Source organism: Melanostigma gelatinosum (genome assembly GCF_949748355.1).
Source record: "Melanostigma gelatinosum genome assembly, chromosome: 13".
Lineage (NCBI taxonomy): Eukaryota > Metazoa > Chordata > Actinopteri > Perciformes > Zoarcidae > Melanostigma > Melanostigma gelatinosum.
This window is the reverse complement of record NC_136646.1, coordinates 20363337-20385719: the sequence shown is the minus strand read 5'-3', so window position 1 is coordinate 20385719 and position 22383 is coordinate 20363337. Positions and strand designations below refer to the sequence as shown.

The 22383-nt window shown below is 40.5% G+C and overlaps 1 protein-coding gene across 2 annotated transcripts in view; it reads right to left on the bottom strand.

Moving 5' to 3' along the window:
- The window catches only part of mybpc2a (myosin binding protein Ca), a 38865-nt gene extending 22803 nt beyond the window's left edge, over positions 1–16062 (bottom strand). The window contains exon 1 of one of the 2 annotated variants that reach the window (XM_079282148.1): positions 15990–16062. In XM_079282148.1, coding sequence (XP_079138274.1) covers positions 15990–16008 — 19 coding nt within the window. In that variant the 5' untranslated portion in view covers positions 16009–16062. Of the gene's footprint in view, positions 1–5185; positions 5192–15989 lie in introns of those variants that run through there. The other variant, XM_079282149.1, reaches the window with a different exon arrangement.
- Between the last annotated feature and the right edge of the window lie 6321 nt (positions 16063–22383).

Here is a 22383-nt window from a genome sequence, read left to right as displayed (position 1 = left end):
AACCTCATTATCATTTCTAGCAACTAGTTTAGTTTCAGACTGTCTCCTCTAGAAGAACAGCATATGTTCCAGTTCAAGAAAACCCCAAAGTGAGTCTCGAAAATCGGATTCAATTATTACAGCGGCAAAGGAAGAGTTTGGGGTGGATAGACGGCTCAACAAATTAGTGGACTTTAATGCGGGAGACTGCTGTTTGTTTCCTGTTCCAGCGTTGGTTTCTTTGAACCCAGCTGCGTAGCCTGTGCCATGTAAATTTCAAGCTGGTACACCCACCATAATCATAAAAAAATTATGAAAAGCAGTGCTTTCCATAAGCACCAGCTGCCAGCCAAACAGTCGACTAATCACATTATGTCCAGCCGGCTACTTTATTACATCATTTTTTCTTTCCAATAAAAATGTTTTGATGAACAAGTTGTGATTCACTATGCGTGTACATATAATGATCACTAGCCTCCACTTCAAAACAATGCTGATAAAGACCTATGTCAATCTGTCTTTATCTGTCCCCACACTCTGCTAAGACTCTTAGCAGAGTTTGTTTTCAGTGTTTGACAAATATTAACCGAATAATCGATGACAAAACAAAGTGAGAATTGATCGCACAGACAGGGGACATATGGACAGGGGACATCCTCAGTGAAGGATTCAATAAATGATTGTGAAATTATTTGTAATTACAAAAGTTCTGATCATCAATAGGCATGGTTTGATATATTAACGATTTGTGTGCTGAAATGCACAAGATGCCCAATTCTCCTTTACAATAATTCACTAAATATGAAGGCAGGACAACTCATTAAAATAAGCAATAATAAGATCAGTGTATAAGATGGAATCGTGGCATTTAAACATGAAATCCCACAGGCCAGCCTAAGTTATAGTTTGTAGCTATGTGGCTGTTTTAATCTCAACCGAGTGGTTATTGTTGTAACCGAGACAATCCTCGAATTACGAGTCGAATTACATTCTCAGATGTGAGCTTCACTGACTAAAATGAGTCAATTGGAATTGATTACTTAGTTGTTTACCAACTGAACACAGTCTGTATTTTACTTATAATTAGTCTTTCGAAGAACCGTCTCAGAGAAATGATTAGGAATTTATGGACCCCTAGAATAAAAGGTTATCAAATATTCTATCCCAGCCTGGGTATTACTTCACTAAAGTAGTAACATCAATCCATCCCATCGATTACAATGTGTCTACTATACACAGAATAAATAGCACTGTATTATTTAACTTTGTTACTTATTCTGCATATCATCATCAGAGCACCTCCTGATAAAAACACACAGCATCTCAAACTCACTCTCCTGTTACGCATACAGCATATAAAGAAATGAACAACTGCATTACCAGTGTGGTTACCATTGCACTATCAATCAGCAGACTGTAGTATGTCCACATATCACACACACACACACACACACACATGATATATACCCAGAATAAATACAGGATATGTCACTTTTTATAAACCAGACCTCAATAGTTCATTCCACATCGAAAACACTCTCAGAACGTTCTCTCGGATGCTTTGGTGGAAGCAATCTTTTAATCACTTTGTTTTTATTGCTGTCATGGACTTCTCTGTTATATTTGTATTTTATTGTATTGTTTCATCTGACAGTTTATCTGATGTGACTTGAGCTGCTTTGAAGTTGTGTCTTTGCATAGTTGTCATCCTATTCTTGTACCTCCCTTCATGTGCTGTGATGCACTTTGTTACTTTTGCTTGCAACATAAATAAAGATATCTTTTGTGATTATTATTACATATTACATGTCCAGAAATCTTCGAGGCCATATCTCTGCAAACTGCAACACGATCACAAGATACAATGAATCCATCTGCCGTGTGAAAACATTTGATCTTGAACACATCTGATGGCCATCACCAGAGCAGTCCCAGGCTTCTGGGAGGAGCATTGTCAGTCTGTCACACTCGCTAACAGATACGCATGTCCACTCACACACAGTGCTTAACACAAAACAAGCACATCCACAGACAACACAAGCAGGCTGGACAACAGTGAGTTGTGTCTTTTCTTTACCATCCCTGGGCTCATTGTTCGCTGAATGAAAAGAAACAGTTTGGTACATGGAAATTAGTTGTGTGGACAGCAAAAAGGTTAAAACACTTCCCACAGTACTGCTGTGTGTGTGTGTGTGTGTGTGTGTGTGTGTGTGTGTGTGTGTGTGTGTGTGTGTGTGTGTGTGTGTGTGTGTTTCAAATTATGAATGAAAGAGCTGTTCTTCAAAAGATTGGATTAAAGACAGATGGCGCGAGGAATGAGTCTTAAAACCTTCCCGTTCGTTGTCTGTTGGTCAATGTTGGTTTTTTTAATGAGTTTTTGGTTCGATGCCTGAAATAAGATAGTGGTTAACACCAGCTGAGGAGATTTGATCTGTTTGTTCAAAAAACGTCAGTAAAAACCCTTCTTGTGAATTTTCAAGCTTTTACAAAATGGCAAAATGAGACGACTAAACGTCAACACATAATAAGTATTTCATATGCAGACTGTACATGCTAAAGACACACAAGTATGACAGAATAATGCTGAGCCATGTCTCTGTGAGTTATATTGGTCATTTCAGAGATGAATCTTTGTGTTTGATTTCACAGATGAGTGAAGCCACAGAGAACACACTTATTTATCCAGGACCGATCACACTCTACAGCAGGCTGCTTCGCCGCCACTGAACATGACATAACACCAGGAAACATTGCATAATAATGTCAAAGGGAACAGCAGCCATTTTGACCAATAATTCCCCGTCAAAACAACATAATGAGCCCTCGAAAATCACTACAAATGAAGTTGTTTTCCTGTGGTCATTTAAAATGTAATAATATCTCTAAAAGTTGCACCTTTTGATACTGTTTTATTCATCCAAACAAAGTCACTGTTCTCTTGAGGTATGAGCAGCTTATGACCCTTAACCTGGTTTATATTTTGGATTTTGAGAATGTTGGATATATGTTTATTGATATTTTTATACTTGCACCTTTATTCATATTTTATATTTTTTCACCCTTTCCTACTTTGAACTGCAAATGCTGCACAACCATTTCCATCCCGATGAATAAAATGCCATCTCCTCGTATTTTATCTTTAGACAGTTGGTTATTATCCGATACTTAATGTAGGATCCAGAGTCAGACTGCAGCCAAACGATATGACGGTAATTGGGTCAGGTGGTCTCATTGTACTGCCACGGTTTAATTCTGTTAATCGTCTGGCCTCATACCGTCTATGTGGGAGCTGGCATTGTTGTGCTGTCCAGTTTCAGGTAAGTTTATTTTAGGATTTAGGGTATACCCTAAATCTTGTATACAGCTAGCTTGTCTTCATTCAAATATAGCATGAGCTGTGCATAAGCTTTGTCAGTTTAAACAAAGTCAAATTGCCAGCGTTCTCTTCCAAAGCGGTGAGACAACTTAGTAAAGATGAGCAGCATCAACTCACTGCTCTACCTCGTCATTGCTCTTTAAAGTGTAGACAATAATTCATCTCGAATGATATCATCTGCACATAAAAGCTGAAACACACAAACACGTGTGCAACCATCTTGCTCGCACCCTCCGTTGCAGTTACTTCATAATATGAATTGACATTTTATCCAACGAGGTGAACTGAAACAGCGCATGAATAGATTCTATACATAAATGAACAAAGTATGTTTTACTCTCTCAGGGGACTCATCACTGGCAGAGGACATCTCCATAAACATGCATTCTACCCTCTGTAGCCTATAAAATGTGCAGTGTTGCCACACAGTACATGATTCTACCTGATCTATACATACAGTACACATCCCTCACACATCATGTAGCTGCTCTGCTGTGGGCTGCTACACCCACACACAATTAGTCCACGCGTTTGGTTGAATGCATTCCACCCTCAACTATGGATTGGGTTTGAAAGGTCAGGATTTTCAGGCGCACGGGGAAGTGAAAGGAGAGGAGCGATCTGCCATTCTGAATACACGGCAGGCTTCTTTCTCACACATACAAAACAGTTTCATCTTGCGACCCGCGGCAGGTTGAGCAACACGTTGACACTCGGTGACGAACTGATCATGAAGTGACCGCGGAGAGAAACACGCAACAAACATCTCTGTGGCAAATGTCACACACAACTATCCCGTATTTCCATTCACAGCAGGATCATTGCAACTGCTGTGTGATCCCACGTTTCACTGTAAAATAAATGTTTGTGGTCTGTCATTTGTTGATACGGCAATTTCCAGAGAAAGATTATGAAAAAATGAGAAAAAGCTCTTTTGGTTTCGTTCAATTTGTTGACTTTGAGATAAATTAAATTATTACTGTTGTTGCAATAAAAGTCAGATATTTAAGGAATGATTAAAATATATTACAGGAGATTCATCCAGTTGTTCATGCATCAGTTTGATGCAAACATTATTTGGGTTGTAAAGCAAATTGAATATGTGGTAAATAAACAGTTAATCAAACAATGTGTTTTTACCTCCAGTGCATAAAATAATGTCTCAACGTAGTGACCACTTTTGTTTTTATTGCACTTTGTTGTAACCAAGAATTGGCCAAAGCCCATAAGGTTTAAATAAGGAATGCTAACAATGCTAACACAACACTTTTACAATGGTAGCTGTAGGACGAATGTGAAAGATGAATTAGCATGTACTGTATGTGAGTGAAGATTTAAGCATACCCAAGCTACAATAGGAAAGTCAAATATACACACAGACACACACACACCGATACAGTATACGTGATGCTTATCCATGAATTAAACACCTTCTATTTCGCTCCCAACAACAAATTTAATTAGCATCTCTGGTGCTCAAAATACACTCATGTCCTAAGCGCTAATAAAAGAATATCGCCGAAACTCTGAGCAGCGTGTGTGTGTGTGTGTGTGTGTGTGTGTGTGTGTGTGTGTGTGTGTGTGTGTGTGTGTAGCATCATGCATATCCCCACACTCAGTCCCATCACCACAGAAGTTCACTGCTTCTGTTTGTTTCATTTGCAAGTCTTACCCTCCTCCTCCACTGTCTCCTCTGAATGAGGGGAAACACACATTATCTTGTGGATGAGGATGAGGATGATCGGAATGATGATGAAAGTGAATGAGCTTTAGACAGTTACATCTAGACACAGACAGACAAACACTGGATGCAATGAGTGTTTTTCTTACCCTTCGTGTCTGAAAAAGAGAGAAAGAAGAAGAATTTATTCGAAAATTAAACAATCTTCACCAGAAGCTTCTATTAAAATATCACGTTTCAGTGGTTATTATAGTTTAACTGTATAATAGCTGATTACTAGCCTGACTCGTAAATAAAGTGGATTTCTGGAGCACAGTTTGTGGGCTCAGATTAGATGTCATGAAGGCATGTACCAGCAGGGGCTGCTGCAGCCTCATCGCCCTTGGCTGCTGCAATTAAACAAAAATGATGTAAAATAATTTGTACGTCCTCATTATTTCATATCATACAACATAGCCCAGTGTTTGGATAGTCACGGCTTCCAGAGCTGAGACTCTGTAAACTGTTTAAAGTGTTGCATCTTGTGATCTGAACCCTCGGGAGACACCGACTAATAATAGCTTATATACATAACTGAGGGCACCTGTTCTTCGCTCGATTCATGTTTAGAAATCAGGCACCTTTATCAACATTTCAGTGACATAAAGACTCTAAAGTAACCGCAAAGGGAAACTACACGCAGGCAACCTGCACCTCTTCTTGGTTTCTGTAAGGTTTGCTTCTGGCAAAAGAGAGAATATTGGATTTCAGCAGGGAAACAGTGTGTGCTCAAATGAGAAATGGTTTACAGAAACTGTGAGGCTGAGATAAATATAAGTACATTTTTCAGAGATCATGAGGAATAATTGGGCTGCAAAAAATACTGAAACGGGCGGCCTCAAGACAAAAGAAATGCTTTTGATAGGATAAGTACATCAAAGTTCCAGGATTCCAGATCTAGGTTACTTTAGAAGCTCAAGGGCGTGTAATGAGATGGCAGATTAGGCAGGAGTTTCTGTCTGCCAGACAAACTAAAGCACACAGCTGCACAGAAACAATTCAACTCCGGCAGCATTTACCTCTCAACCATCTATTTCAATCATTCCACAGGTCTGTGCCCTCATTAGGGCCACTGTTTAAATGTTAAAAAAAAAGGTTTCCGCGCCTCACTCTGCCAGGGACGTTCTGCCGAGGCTGCAAAGTGTATATTAAACGGTCCAGGCCACAGGAATGAGTGAGGACATCATCTTGATGTCATCTCTCCAAACCACTTACAACAAGCCACAACTGCAGAGTGTCTATTTAACAGTGGGTTTAATATATCAGGGTCAGGCACGGCCTTGGCACCCTGTGTTCCAGGATGGCAGGCTGTATCTGGCATACTGGTGGGAGGGGGGGGTAACACGTCTATTTTGGATAAGGTTTGTTTTCCAGGCAGCAATCTGTTAATGCCACTCTCAGCACCTCCATCCCAGAGGGGACTCATGCCGCTTCAGGCAGTAAAAACCTTCTTCCTATCAGAAAGCCGGTCACTGGACTTCAGGTACAGTTTTGACTGTTTCACGTTGATGTCAAAGCGGTTACAAGCATAAACCTGATTCTGATTCTGACCGGCGTCACATAGCAGAAGACAGCAGAAGGGTTTGTTTTTTTAGTCACCCCGAGAGACAACGAGGCAACAACTAACTGTCATCAACTGGTTCTGTAAAGCTGGTTTGGATGTAAAAGTTCTATTTGTCATTGTGCGATGAATACCCAGTCAGTGCCTCATTTAATGTCAGTGGAGCGGCTGCAATTCAATATGAGATCTCAGACGAGAGTTCTCACCAACAACACATGAATATAACTAATATTTTGTTCACACGAGGAAAACACCGTGAAGAGCTTCAGGAGATTAGATTTGCTTATTTCTGAGGGATGGTAAAATAAATAGCCTGATAACTCTTTTCTATAAGTCCGAACCTAAACAAATATGATGACTCAACATAATAGACAGCTAGAACAAACAAAAGACCTTTGTACTCTTTGTACTTGTAATCATTTTTAGACCATCTATGTCACTGCTACCTCCTCTGCAGATGATCAAACAGGGAGTTTGTAGATGTTATCAGGATCATCCTTTCATAACTAATTTAAACGCGTTTCACTGCTCAGTTTCCCCCCGTTTAAATACAGTGTGAGGTTCTCTACGTCCCGAGTGAAAGATTTCATGAAATTGATCAGAGGATGCAAAGTATTATGCACTATCAAAAATACCACGTATATTTAAAGCCATTCAAGGCACATTTTATGGCAGTTCCAAGTAACAATGAAAGGTAAGTGAGTGTGAAAAAATGTATTTGAACATCCAGAATCCAGAATACTTGTACAAAAGGATTGCTAAGGGATGAAAATAGGTAAAAGTCAAATAATGGTGAGTCCATCTTTCTCTGAACAGAGCACTTCGTCCCTGCTGTGTAAGAGAACATTTGTATTTTAGAATGTTTCCCTCAGAACCACAAATCTGAACTAAAGGAGAAGTCAGAGGATCATCAAAGTCAGTGGGATTTATCCTCTGGGTAACATGAATGTTTATACAAAGTTCCACCACAACCCAAACATTCGTTGTCAAGATATTTCAGTCTGGACAAAAGTGGTGGACCGACAGACAGACCGACTGATTTCCATCCATAAATCCACGTCGCTAGCGTTACTATAAATACCCAGTGTGACAGGAAAGGATGGGAAGCATATGGTCTGGGTCAAACAAGTGTTCCATACGAGTTCCATACTCACCACTCATTTCATTTGGGCTGATAGGGCAAATCTACAGCATCTCAATTAGTGAAGGTGTGACATTGTTCTCTAATGCAGCTCTACTTTGTGATTTAGGTTGATAAGAGGTCTCCATGTCTTCCAGGTATCTGCTAAATGGATGATGTCTCTTGCGGTCTCCATTCCTTCTTCCTCTTCACTTCAGGCAAATCCCTACTCTCAGCACTTTTTCATCCCACCGTTTCTTTGTCCTACTTTAATCTGCTTCCACTTTTCTTCTGAAGAGGGAAAAAAATAAGTTAAGCAAGATGGTGAGCCCAAGAGGTGAAAACTAAAATAGGGAGAGAGAAGAAGAATGAGCAAGGCCAGCAGGGGTCAGGGATGGCTTATGGATTGGGTTCTTAGGGAGATGAGACACTTATATTTAACAAATATCATGTGAGATGCGTGTTGAAATGTGATTTTGCGTTCTCGTTTTTCGCTGACCCTGCCACAGGCAGTACTGCCTTTAAATACCCACGACTTGATGCTCTCTGCATCGTAATTCTAGACCGTTTTTATTTCCAAAAGCTTATCGCCAATATCATTTTAACCTGGAGGGCTTTAATGCTTTCAAATATGACTCTGGCGTAAACTGATTAAGGTCTAAGTAATAATACCGAGGATTTTTGTGTGTGAAATATGTATGCGTTGGTTTTCAAAGAGCAGAGCACTAAAACTGCCCTGGTTGGGGAATTGATTCTGACCAAGGATACTAAAAGATGTATGATGTCTTCAATGTTATGATTTAAGCGTTCACTAAATTGCATGGAATGTTTTACATATATATATTTATTTATATGCACTGGATTCCAAGGTTTTATTCTGTAAAACAGTATGTTTGAGTCTGATTGTCATAAATAACATAGCTCAATTTTCTTTAACCCACAATAAAACATTTTGAACCCTTTGGGGGCAGATATTATCATTAATTATCATTAATTAGTCTTTGTGTTTAAGTCACCCGATGAATGTAAGTCCAGTATTCTCTCTTTTTTAGCTCTATTTTTGGTCTCTACCGACTCCTGGGGGAAATAGTTGTCTCTTTAGCTGCTAAATGCGTCACTGTGTTCACCAACCAGTCTCTAACTGCATCTCTCTGCTGTTTGCTGCTGAGCAGGTAGAGTACAGGGAGTTTTTACAGCTGTCTGCTGCAACGTAAAGCAATTTCGTGAGAGCAGGAGCAAGAAAACAATAAGTTACAACACGTTCTCGCATCACTTTCTAATGCTGACCCAGCACATCATTCAAACAAAAACACTTGCTTAGTTTTAGGCAACAAAACCAGTTGGTCAGGTGGTTAAACGCGTCCCAAACATCAATAACGTAACAAAATAACTTTTAACACGAACACTGGTCTCCTGGTTGAAAGTCCTGTGACGTCTGAGACATGAAGGGCAAAGATGAGCTCTAAGATAATGAAAACACAGCAAACTTAATTTCAAGTGATCAGAAAATGAAAACGGAGTTATGAATATTATATTACACTTTTGCTAATAGATCCCTGAAACACACATGGACATTTAACTGTAAAAGAAATATGGAAATACAAAAACCATCTCCCCATCTGTCTTTCATTGGACTTTCTGTGGCTGAGCATTGAGCGAGGTTAAGTCATGTACGCTCTTTTTCTCATGTGTCTCATGCTAACTCACAGTATTCCATGATGTTATGTACATATTTTACACTGTGCAGCTAAATTCATATTCATTCACGTATATATTTACCAGAAATGATTACAATGAGAACCAACAATCTTTGTGATGTTTCTTGAGGATTATTTTATCACATGCTGGAAAACAAACATCAGCAACTCTTTATCCTGAAAAACAAAGAGTAGATTTACATTTCTGTGCTCATCCTCTCCCCAGCCTCTCTCTCTCTCTCTCTCTCTCTCTCTCTCTCTCTCTCCCTCTGTCTCTCTCTCTGTCTCTCTCTCTCTCTCTCTCTCTCTCTCTCTCTCCGTTTCGCTTTTGAACTGTAACCTCTGTGGAATGCGCTTCGTTAATCTCTCTTGACATTTCCCTGTCTTCCTTTGCTGCGTTTGTCTCCTGCTTGTTCAGTCGGTTAAGCCAAAGGAGTCGGGCCAAGCCGAACATTCGAATCTTGAAATCTTTCTCTCTCATCGCTGAGCGAAGCTAAAAAAAAGGGGCACAATTCCTCGTGGGCGTTTGTTTGCTTTAAAGTGTGTTTTGATGCTGAGTAGCTGCTTCTTTAAGAAGCGTCTAATGCTGCTGCTGAGGACTGCACCACTGAAGTGGTTTTGTTTCTACTGGAGCTTGATGTTGGAAGACTGCTGAATACATTAAGTCATCTACAACCGTAAGCTATGGCAGCAGCAGACGTGCTAACGAGAGAGCGGGCCTGGCGCCTAACCCTAACCCTCTGGCTGAGCACAACGCCAACTGGTGCTAACTTATTCCCGCGGCTCATACCCTGTTATTAAAGCAGCCTGGTGCCCTTTTACACAGTAAAAGTGCCAACCACAGGTGCAACGCTGAGCTCATGCAACCGCCCCGTGGTGCGAGTGTAGCGGTATACATGCAGATCTTAAGGAGTCCGATGTGCTCTGGAGGCAAAATGTGCCGAGCCAAAGAACCAGAGGATATTTCATCCAGGTTTCACTCGTGCCGTAAATATTTCCTTTAGATGCTAAAAGTTTATTTGTCAGCAGATGGCGACTCTGAAAAGCAGAACGAAGGGAAGCCCCAAGGTATACGTTGCAAAAAAAAGTCAGTTTCAAGCAAGAAAACAAACATCAGTTGGTAAAAATAAACCCACTGGAGCCATCAGGGTGATCTTGACTTGGCTGTAAAGACAGAACATTTTAAAAAGAAAGCCTGCTATCGAGTTGCATTGTAGGAGTTTAACGAGGGACTGCATTGGATTTCATCTTTCTTTAATACGAGTATTATCGTACGAGTCCCAGACCTTCATGGAAGTGCAACACAACATTGTTTGAATGCCCCTTTAAGTCCAACTCTCTTGGTACAAACAATGTATCCTCAAGCTGGTTATATTTTCTGATTTTAATTGTGGAATTTTGTTTCAAAATGAATAATGAAAACTGCCTCCACCCACTTAGATTGAACTCAGCATGCTCTGCTTCTGTGGGATGTTTTTAGTCACTAAGTCACTCCAAACCACTCCAATGTATATGCTTATTTGGCAGCGCAATTCATCAGGGAATCCCCCGATGCCTTAAAAGCACCTTAATCCCACTTTAAAAGCAACTCATTTTATTATAATGCCCCATGATGACATGCGGCCAAGCTGCTGTACTTAAACCACACTGAGATGTGTTTATGTATTTGCATAATGTTCAAATATACATCACCCAAAATGGGGACTATTGACAGTAGAGCATGAAGAGAAGATTAATATTCCAGGAATCTATTCATAAGGCAGAATGTGTGGATGAGTATCAATGGTATTATTGGCACTTGGCACGGCGTCCATGCAGGGGGCAGAGCGTGACTGATGGAGTTTCACCATTTTACGATCAGGATGAAGAGTGGTGGATGTCGGCGGAATCGCGGTACACTTGAGCCTCGGCCTACCACTGAATCATTTGCCAAGTTGGTTTGACAGTCTGGATGATGTGACTCATTATCATGGACTGAATGGAGTGTCACCTCAGGAATTACGGGGCAGCTACGAGGAGCTCGGCTCCGCTGAAAGAGACATGAGCTCCCCAGAAGGCCTCATTTGAGAAATTTAGTGCGAGCTCTCAAACTTCTTAATGTTTGGTGCCACTGTGTTTTTTTTCTGTATGAATGTTTATATCCCTGGATGTTTAGGTTCCTGAAATAAATAATAGGCTCGTAGCAAGGTTTATTCACACAATTTTCAATAATTTGTGTCTAATAAACACAATAGTGTCTATTCCTGCAGCGCTGCAGTGTTTACTGTCGGAGCTGCCAGTTTTAAACACACTGACCAGGAATGAAGTGTTTGCATATTTGGTTGACATACTTTTTGTTTTTGGCTGGAATATATTTTATATTTTAAATATTTTAAAGGATTTCATTTCTCGTCCACCTACTTGAGAACTTGTTTGAGTTTAGCTTCAACCCTCGCTTGTCTATTAGATGCTGTGTGGATTCAATTGTTTCTGCTGAGAAAAGATATGCCCTAAACCATTTTTCACAGGATTTTTTTGGGTTGAGGAGATAAAATGTGAGGAACTGTCTGACAAACAGCTCACTTGTGAACATATTTAGTTTCTTCACTCTGAAATGTGATAAATGTGACTATTTGCTCTCTCAGTAGTAAACTTAGTATCTGTGGATACTTATTTATAGACCAAACGATGCATCAATTAATCCTGAACATAATTATCAAGAATGGGAAAATGTGTATGTTGCAGTTAGGACACCAAACTGTGAAGGTTGTTCTGTTGTCTTTTTATGAATCTGATCTATTAAGTACTTTGCTCTTGGTTTTATTGTTGCGGGAGGGATGAAACGCAGAATGTATTCTGATGAATGTCGATCTCAGGAGCATGCGCTGAGCTCTGCAGAGACGTCGCTACAAAGCGAAAGGTCACTGATAATGTTTGACCAACTGAGTTGATAAAGCGTTCAAGGTGTTGACATCGCTGTGTTGTTCAGTCTATGCGTGCTATAACGGTCACTAAGCCTGTTGTGCCGAAGGACTGAGGGATTAGACACGCAGGACTGTGAGGGATGGGATGTTTATATCACTGAGTTACAGTGATGATGATAACAATTATGGCTTGTTTGGATTCCACCAGTCATGTCTCTCTCCCCCTCCTCCCCTCTTCCTCCTCCCTGCCACACGTGAGGAGGAAGATTTATGGATTAACAAGAAGGGAGGAGAAAGAAAAGGATTTGGTAATCGGGTTGGAAGAGGAATACAAGTGGTGCGGAGCTGAAGATTAGATTTTATCGCAATGCTGTAAACTTTCCAGACGATTTTAATGAATTGTTATCATGTGAATAAAGCAGTCTCAACACGAGAAAACAATTGCGAAATGCAACTCTAATTTAGGGATGAGCAATCTGTGGTGTTCGGTAAACAAAGGCGGCTCTAAATGCCGTATTAAGCTGTCATCCACTTCAGCTCTCCCTTCATTTCCTTTTTGTCTTCCAGCTCGAGTCAGCGAGGACTGCGCTCCAAATAGGCCAAGGCCTCCCTCAAATCACAGAGGAAGCTTTTTGAAGAAGGCTGAGTATCCACTGCACAACACAGCACTTGGGTTGTGTTTAGAGAGGCTTTGTTGATGCCACATCATGGCTCCGTTCACTTTTCACACCGTCGTCGTAGGACCTTTTAGCACAGCCGCTTAACTCTGCATCTGTCGGTGATCCATCAAGCAGCGGGGTTAGACCTGTGGGAGCTCGATGATAGCCTCGGTTTGAGGTAATGCTACACTGGACCAGTGGTAAGACATGCGGTTTTGGGGGGGGTTGGCAGGATGTTGGTCTCTTTCTAGCCTGCAGCCAGTAGGGTGGCGGTTTAACCTTCCACTGAACAACTGCTGCTCTCCAAAAACAACAAGATGGATACGTAGATGCTCAGTGGGCTCGATTTCCCGAACATATTTCAGGCGTTTGTTTCACAAGACTCAAAATACACGGTGCTGCAGGAATAAAACCCTGAGAAGAGTCAGCATTTTTGTGCTTCCAGTTCCCTAATCTCAAAGTCAGTGTGTGTTAGATGCCTGATATAAACTCTAGTGAAACAATGTCAACATGGTTTTGAAGTGTAATTTATTTAGGGTTTTCAAACTCAAAAATTGCTTCCAAGTAGTGAAATACACAACCAATTAGTGAAAAGCTTTGTGCTGGCTAACAGCAGACTAATGGCACATGACTCTTAAAACATGTCGGGACCACTCGGACGTTGTGATCTTACCTCAGAGAAAATTCAAAATACGAGAAAATTGTTTATCCTAAATCACTCGAACAAGCATCTTAACAAGAAATCTGTTGGTACGTATTCTCGCATGAGGCCCAACGAGCGGCTCTATTCACACACGGCCTAAATCCGACATCAGACAGACTTTGCATCGGGGAGCTGGCAGAGTAACGTCTGTTTAATATCCGGTTCAACTGATTCAGACATTTGTGTTCTCACGTACAGCTCCTTCTGGTAATGTCTCGATCATTTCAGTGTGGCTTTGGAAACATGGCTCTCAGCTCTGAGTGAGCCTGGAGGTAGGGTGGCTGACTCTGTAGGCCCTCATCTAAGAGCGTTCATGGCAATTAAATCGCAGCAAAATTGTTTATTTTGAGTGCATACAGCTGTAGTAAACCAGCCGATGTGTGGCTCGCTAGACACAGTGAAACAGACAAGACAGCGTTTGGGCGGCTTTTTCCACAGAGAGCAAGACGCACACATGGGGGAGTCACATGAGCTGTGACCAGCTGATCGACAGGGGCAGAGGGGTGTGAGGAAGTTCAAGAGACGGCCAGTGATTTGGGATGGGTGGAAACACAAGAACAAGAGGAGCTTGAGAGAAGCTATGCGGTGTGGGAATATGATACATGTGATGTCAGGACGCTGGATTGGTGACACATTGGTAAGATATAATAAGGATGGAATTACTGGCAATCAAACGGGAAAGCGCTCTGGAGGGCAAAGACTTCAGGTCCGTCCAGATCTTTTATGACTGTATGTAATACAGTTACTGTATTACATAACACGTCAACACTGAGGTGTGTCTCGAAAGTGAGCTTTTGAAGACAAAACACTTTTTGTTTTTAGAAAAACGTACTTTTAGATTTTATCCGGTGCAGTTTGAAATAGTTCTATAAGCAAAACAGGATCACTATCAGCCCATGACTGGAATCCACAAGAAGTAGAAAACAGGAGTTGTGACTTTTTCCAAACAATAACAGCGATATGGTGAACTTCCTGCAGATCGGCGAGGGGAGATGGATGCCAGCGGAGGAGACAGCGTAACAGAATGAGGGAGGCAATCAGGGTCAGATAGATTAGGTGTCTGAGGTGCAGAGATACGATGCGAGGTAGTTACACCTGACTCGGCAGAGGTCCCTCTAACAAATCATCCCCCTCATCTCTCCGCTTCTTATCCGTTACCTGCTCCTCTCCTGCCTTCATTCCCTCCTCTCCTCATGCATGCATTCGTTTGTCAGCTTTCAAGCCTGAACCGCTGATTTACAGTGCTTTGAGGTCACCGTTGACAAAGGCAGTGGGGCATTTCTCAGACTGACACTAACATTACGACGTGCACTACAGCCTGTGCGGTTTAATGTCACATATCACGCTGTTGTATCAATATGCAGGTCATGCCATGCTGCTGGAATCTCACATGTGTAGGTTACAGTGAAATGACGGGACTTGTCACTTTTCTGTCTTTTTTTTAAATCTTAGAACTACATTTTCATTCTTATGAACTACAAATAGAAAGAAAACTAAATGTAAAAATCAGCAATATGTCTTTGTAGCAGTAACAGTTTGGTTCATTTTACAGCACTGGGTTTATACATTCTACGGTATGAACTATAATTATAAAATATAATAATAATATGAATGATTTAACAATTGAAGCAAGCTTCCTTCTCTCGTCTGTCTCGTGTCCTACATAACCACCCTTAGAGACAAAACTGCTTTTGGATATTTATGATAATAATATTGTTATATCTACTGTATTTTGTTTTGTTTCTTATGTTATGCTCAGTTTTTTCTGTCTCATTTCGTCGATATTCCTGTTTTCGTCGTTTTGTTACTATCCTTTGTTCTAATACAGAAAAAGAATAACTATGTTTCAGAATAAAAGACAGAACCTTGAACCACACGTCAGACGGTACTGTAGGCGTGTATTCCTGCTTTCCTGCTTATTTGGTTAAAAAACAACTTTGTTTGTCCCCCTAAAAGAACTGCAGCTGCAGAACATTGCCAGTAAAACAGGACGACGCTGAGGTAGAGCCGATGAAAACTAAAACTCATACAGAGTAACACATGTTTCACAGCTTGTTAAAAATCTATAAAGTACAAATAAAGCATCTTGTTATCATGTTAGTGTTGCTATATTAAGAGTGGATTTTAAACTAATTAAATATGAATACTACGTTCGATTAATGGCATCAAATTTCTTTTTTTTAACTCGTGAACGTTTCACTCCATCACCAGCTTACACTTGTGTTGCTGAGAGAGCTTTCTGTTATAATCCTACAGGTTGCACCAGCTTACCTGGCTGTGGCTCCGGCATGTCTTTGTCTGTTTACAGTGATTCCTCTCAAAGCGTCTTCCTCCCTTCTTGTCTGTGGATCTGCCTGCATTTCCTCCTTCATCCCTTTTTATCACCTCAACACCCTCACGCCCACCCACCCACCCACACACACCCCTCAAACACGCACCACCACTGTCAGTGACTTCATCCTCCCCCATGACAAGTGGAACAAGGAGGGCAGGGAGTGACAGAAGGGCTGTCACTTGAAACCTTGGCAGGAGCTGCAGAGCTTTGAGGAGCAGAAGGAAGACACCATTAGGAGTAGAAGCCCTTCGGAGCAATAAAGAAAAGTCCGGCCCTCGAGGAAACCTGCCGGCTGATTAACTCGTTAGGCCCCATGGAGCCGGAACCAACTGACTGAGGCTAATCAGCACTGGCTGACAATTTGATGGAGTGATGCAGCAGCGGCTGAAAGTGCTCAGATATGTTTTGAGTTTAACTCTGACATGTTAAATATCTCTTTAGTTGAGGTATCTATCTTTCTCTTTTTGCGGAAGGGAGGGAGAGCAGAGGAGGGTCTTTTATTTATCCTCATCTTTCAGGACTCAAAGATCAGACAGATGCATCAAAACAGTCGTGTGAAAAACCTTTTTCAGCATCAGGGCCTGATCTTCTGGTTTGTCCGTTTTGAGAAACTGTAGATGTTTTATCGTTAATATAGATTGAACATAATCTCTCTGAAGAGCAAACTATTTCTTCACTAGCTAACAGTCTCCTTCCCTTATCCTGCATCGGACCCAATGTTAGACACATCACAACTTTGATATTGTCCCGATCTGAAGAGGATGAAAGAGAATACAATCGAGAGCAAAGCGGCAGCAGCAGCCTTGCTGACGATCCCATTTGTTCTCAGTAGCCGTAGAGCTGTCAACAGCATGTATTTTACGGGACCGAAAGCCCTCTGCAGGGATGTGAGGCTCATGGTCAAAGACAGGAGGAGGTCACTGGCCTGAATTCCTGCAGAGGTATAGACTCCGGAACCCACTGACATGAGTGTCGACACACACATGTTTGTGCTAAGAATTAGCCAAATGTTGCCCATGTGGTATGGACAAAATAAACAGTATATTTAATATTGTACACATATGACTGTGGCCTTCATCTGCCTTCCTTTGATTCCATGAACGGGTATTATCAACATCAGTGTTGAATTATGCGTTGAAGCAGCTTCTCACTTTCCTTTCATTCGCCTGTCAGCGGTCCCTTTTTTGTTTCCTTGCTTCCCAAATTGCCCAGGCTGCCGTCACCTTGGCTGTACCAATAAACATTCTCTGAGACTTTAATTTGGTCAGAAAGAGAGGCAGAGATTGAAGAGCAGCTATTTGAGGCAAGTGCAACTCGAGATTCAGATGTTCAAGGACAACCAAATACCCTCGAGTAAGATTATGGAGCGCTGTTTGAACAGGACATAAAAGGTCCTCCAGTCTGTTAGACGTACTGTATATTCCAGCTTTACATTACACCACTTTTAAGCTGAATTATCTTTGATAAGTCTATTATCCGTATTCACAGCTCACCTGTTGTGATTTACGCATACTCTGACTTTGAATAGGTTGAAAGTTATTTAACGCTTGCATTAGTTAAGCCTCTCTGAAGTACACGTTAAGGCAGCTGAAGCGGGTCCTCTCCATCATAAAGGCGCCTTTCTCATCACTGAAACACCAGCGTGGAGATGAAAGCAGTCAGAGCTCTGTGTCAACATCGGTTCGTGTTTAGACCAAACTAAATCCAGCATTGAAACAGATTACTTTTCATAGATTGTGGTTGTTAAAAGATAGAGAATATAACATGAAACACAAATCTAAATGATGCATCAGATTTATGCAAAAACTAAGCAAGCTTCCTTTGTAGTCGGTCTGATTCAGGCCAACTCCATGCGAAAGTAAAGTTGATTGATGCAGCGCACGTCGAGATTAAATAATTCTCTTTGTTGTTGTTTTGCGCCTACCTGTAGTTTTGGTCTCTTTGAAATCTATTTGTGTCTCTTTGTAGTCATTTTGTGTCTCTTTATAATTATTTTGTGTCTCTTTGTATTTGTTTTGTGTCTCTTTATAATTATTTTGTGTCTCTTTGTCGTCGTTTTGTGTCTCTTTGTATTTGTTTTGTGTCTCTTTGTAGTTATCTTATGTCTCTTTGTATTTGTTTTGTGTCTCTTTGTAGTCGTTGTATGTCTCTTTGTAGTCGTTGTCTGTCTCTTTGTAGTTATTTTATGTCTCTTTGTAGTCGTTGTGTGTCTCTTTGTAGTTATTTTATGTCTCTTTGAAGTTATTTTATGTCTCTTTGAAGTTATTTTATGTCTCTTTGTAGCCGTATCGTGTTTCTTTGGGGTCATCTTTCGTCTCTTCATAGTTGGCACGTGTCTCTTTGTGTAACATCTTGTAGGTGACGGCCAGGGGGCTGTGAGTCTGAGATCAATTGAGCAGATGAGGCAAAGAAACCACAAATTCCCTGCACCTCTGTTTTATCAGCATTAAGCTTGGAAAATGATCAGCCATCCAATGTCATTAACACTTACAGGCAGTCATGTAAAATAGACAATGTTGTCATGTTATGGGGATTAAAAGTGAAGAGATGTATAATTAAATATTATCTGCATAGCATTGACTGGATCTACTATTAAACAAAGGTATTTTCACTGTACCCTTATCTCATGACATAATGTTTGATGTAATACAAAGAACTATAAGTGGTTTCTATCTACCCATCGATACGATCGGATTACTGATGGTGTGTTAAAAATGTTGATGTAAAAAGGTTTCATTGAGACGTTTCAGATGTGGCAGTCTCTGTATAAGTGACCTGAGTAGTTAATAAGTTTGTCCCTGTGGGGTCATTGTGGTACAGAAGAAAAGATAAAGTGGGATCTATACCACAATGCTGGCTCACTGCTAATAAACCTTGCAAGGATGAGCCATTTGAACTATTTCTTATTAATCCCTGAAATTAAGGAAGACCTCTGACTATACGCGCTGAAGATTTAATTTATTATTATATTTTATACTTTATTTTGAAACATTTAGTTGACTTTCTTTCTCATTTTTCCCAATGCTCCATTTCTTAACAGCAGACAGACGGTACATGACAGTGTCTTCCCTCAAAGTCCTGTTGCCGTTTATTATAAATATACATGCTTTCATATTTGACTAAGAATAGTAAGGTGACACCGTTGTTTGAGTCGGTGACAGAGAGTAATGTGCTGTCCCAGTAAAGGGGAATAGATACGCACGGCTTCAAAGGCAGCGCCGGGGGGAGTTGCATGCCTCAGTCACCATATGCTCCCCCCCCCCCCCCCCCCCCCCCCCACACTGAACAGGAGCCCGGAGAGATACAGACTACCTCATGTGATAACAACGATGTGCCAAAAGCACGTCAAAAACAATTAGAGTCACAAACGATATCCATTCAAGTCATCTTATGTGGAAAATCTGAGAAAAACCTACTTTATGTTGATCATCAGCCGTCGTCTTCTTGTACTTTTGAATATTGTTTATTATTGTTGACGGGGTCGCAAGAGGAGATGGTTGTTGAACTTGACTGAGGAAATCGGTTTATATATTGTAAGGTAGATATAGCATTGGTAGCATTGAACCGGGGTGTTTTTTTGCCCATGTTTTTGACCTCATTGATGACATTCCTGTCCTTGTCACAAATGTTTGATATTTTTTTCCCGCGAGCCCGTTTGTTATTCTTGTCAGGACAGACGTTACAGTGGAGAAGGTGCGACACCCTCCAACAAAGTAATTTTGAACATTAAGTCTTGACTTCTTGATACTCTCAACTTTAAAGGATTCAAAATGGATTCAAAACTTCTTCTCAGCACTTTGATCCATAAAATGTTTAAAATGATGGATGCCTTTCACTTGTGAGGTTTTCTTGCATGTCAGCAGAACTCCTAAGCCAGGAATAAGCATTGAGAAATAAAACACATCAATCACATCTGGCAGAAACCTGCTGCTGCTTCTCTTTTCTCTCTGGTTTGATTCTTCCAATTGTTGTGGCTCTTCTGGCCAAAACCCCAGATAAGTGGCGTCACAGATACGCTGCCCCTTGGTTGACCCTTGGACTGTTAAACAGGGGGTTGGCAACTGCAAACATTTGTTAAACTAGTAACCGGAGCCGGGATCCAGTTTATGGCCCAGAGACATGAAATATTGGAGCCTGTTCTCACTGAACACGTTGAGCTCAGGGAACGCTGCAAACAAACAAGCGCTGAGTTACTGCCATGTAACGAGGAGGAGACGTGTCTGTGCAACACTTATCGGGGTGAGAGGAGTTTCTGCGCTGATTCATACCTTGCAAAAAAAAAGTGATTTTCTACAGAAGAACCTGGATATTGCTACTGATGGACAGTAAACCTTCACGCCAAGTCAAAGTTTTTCAAGCATTCTTTTTTGAAAATTCACACAAAATACCAGTTTTAGTGTTTTGTGTCGATTTTATTTTTGAAATTGCAAGTTTCTGAGAAGTAAGCTATAAAGGCCTACCAATGTTGTTGATTTAACATTTAACTTTTTATGTAACTTGAACTTGTTATCTTGAAGTCACTGAAAATTGAAAAATACAAAAAAACGTTGCAGTGAAATATGTTTATTTATGTAAGTTTAGAATGATTAAACGTTGCCTTTGTGTGTTTGCTATATTGCAATCAGTTGATATGACCGTTTCAAATATAAAACTTGATCATTTTATACACACACACTGCCTTTATTCGTGCACAGTGGACTGGAGTAGATCCTGAAATTAGCACCCCGACCCCGAGTCAAGAATCGAATCAAATTGATTTGTGAGATACCGAAAGATTCACGACTTCATGCCACATACCCATTCTATTATTTTGTACATTCACATTGTAAAAACAGATTGACCAGTTTAATTAAACCCAGGAGGTTTATCTCTTTTAATCATTTAGGGTAAATAAATTACATTTCAGCAGCCTTTTTCTGTTGTTGTTTTTGCCAAAGATTTTATGTTCCTCCTTGTGTTCCCCGAGACATAAAGTAAAGGTCGTAACAAGGTAATTCTTGTAGCAGCAGTCCGTCTCAGCTAAAGGCACAATATGAATATAAGATGCTGATCTTGGTCTTGAGATAAGTGCAACTGCAGTTTTCTGCACTGTTTGACTCTGTATTTTCTCCTGTAAAGGGACATTTAAGTAAATAAAACGCAGTCTGGAGTAGAACATGGAATGCTGACTGTGAAGAATATACAAACACGAACAACCCTCTTCATCACAGGACATAAATGTGCATTATTCAGCTGATAAAATGGCACTTTCAGAGGCTTTATGAGAGCGGTGGGGGTGAGAGGAAGGCTAAGGGTCTTTTCTGGTCTGTTAGCAGCCTCTGCTGGCCCTGGATGTGTCACATACAGAATCAAGGGGTGATGGATATTATCAACACTCACCTCGTTTGAAATGTCAAGGAGAGTGAAATGGTATTTTGGACATGTTGTGTTTCGGCTGAAACATATTAAACCACATATTTTACAGTAGATGGGACACTTAGCTCTCCAAAAACAAAAAAATATATTCGGCCAAATAGTTTTGAACACAAGTGTTTGGGAATTCAACAACTCAACATGTAAATTATACATCCTGTCACAACCTTCGTTGTTTCAGACAAAATATATGGTAACACTATAAGCTGACAGACAACCCAAAATAGTAATCAGAACCTCTTTGATTTGCAAAGAAGAAAATGCACAAGAAGTTTCTGTTGACTAGTAACAAGACAGCAGCACACATACAGATCTGGTTCAATAAAGAAGTACAGAAAACATCAAAATGTTAAAAATATATAATGTAAAAAAATAAAATAATTCAAAGCCTAATACTGTTCCTGTGCAGTAGCACTGGCAATAACAGATGACAAGATGAACATGTTCAGAAATGGACAGTGAAAGTGAAAAATAAAGTAATTTGACATGTATTGAGTGGGAGGCTATGCATAAACAAACATGCATGCAAAGTAGGTCAGCACATACCTTAAATAGCTCAGGATACGCAAAATAGCTGTGTGTATGGAGGGATGGGGTGGAGTGGTGAAGCAGACTTTTAGCTTGAGACACACGTTTGATAAAACCTGGTTGAAACTCGAAAAATATATATAATACAAATCTTAAAATTCAAGGAACGTGGGGGGGGGGGGGGGGAAAGGTGAAATTAATGATTGACGATGAATTTGAATGTGTTGCTCTACTTAGTTAGACTTAGTTAGGCTACAAAAGCTCCCAAATCAGCATTTGAAAACTCTGCTAAAAAATGTAAAGAATAAACGGCATGTATTTTAAAGACTTTTATTATGAAAAGCTCTCCGGAAGTGCTCAGTTGTAGTAACTTAGCTTTGTACACTTTAC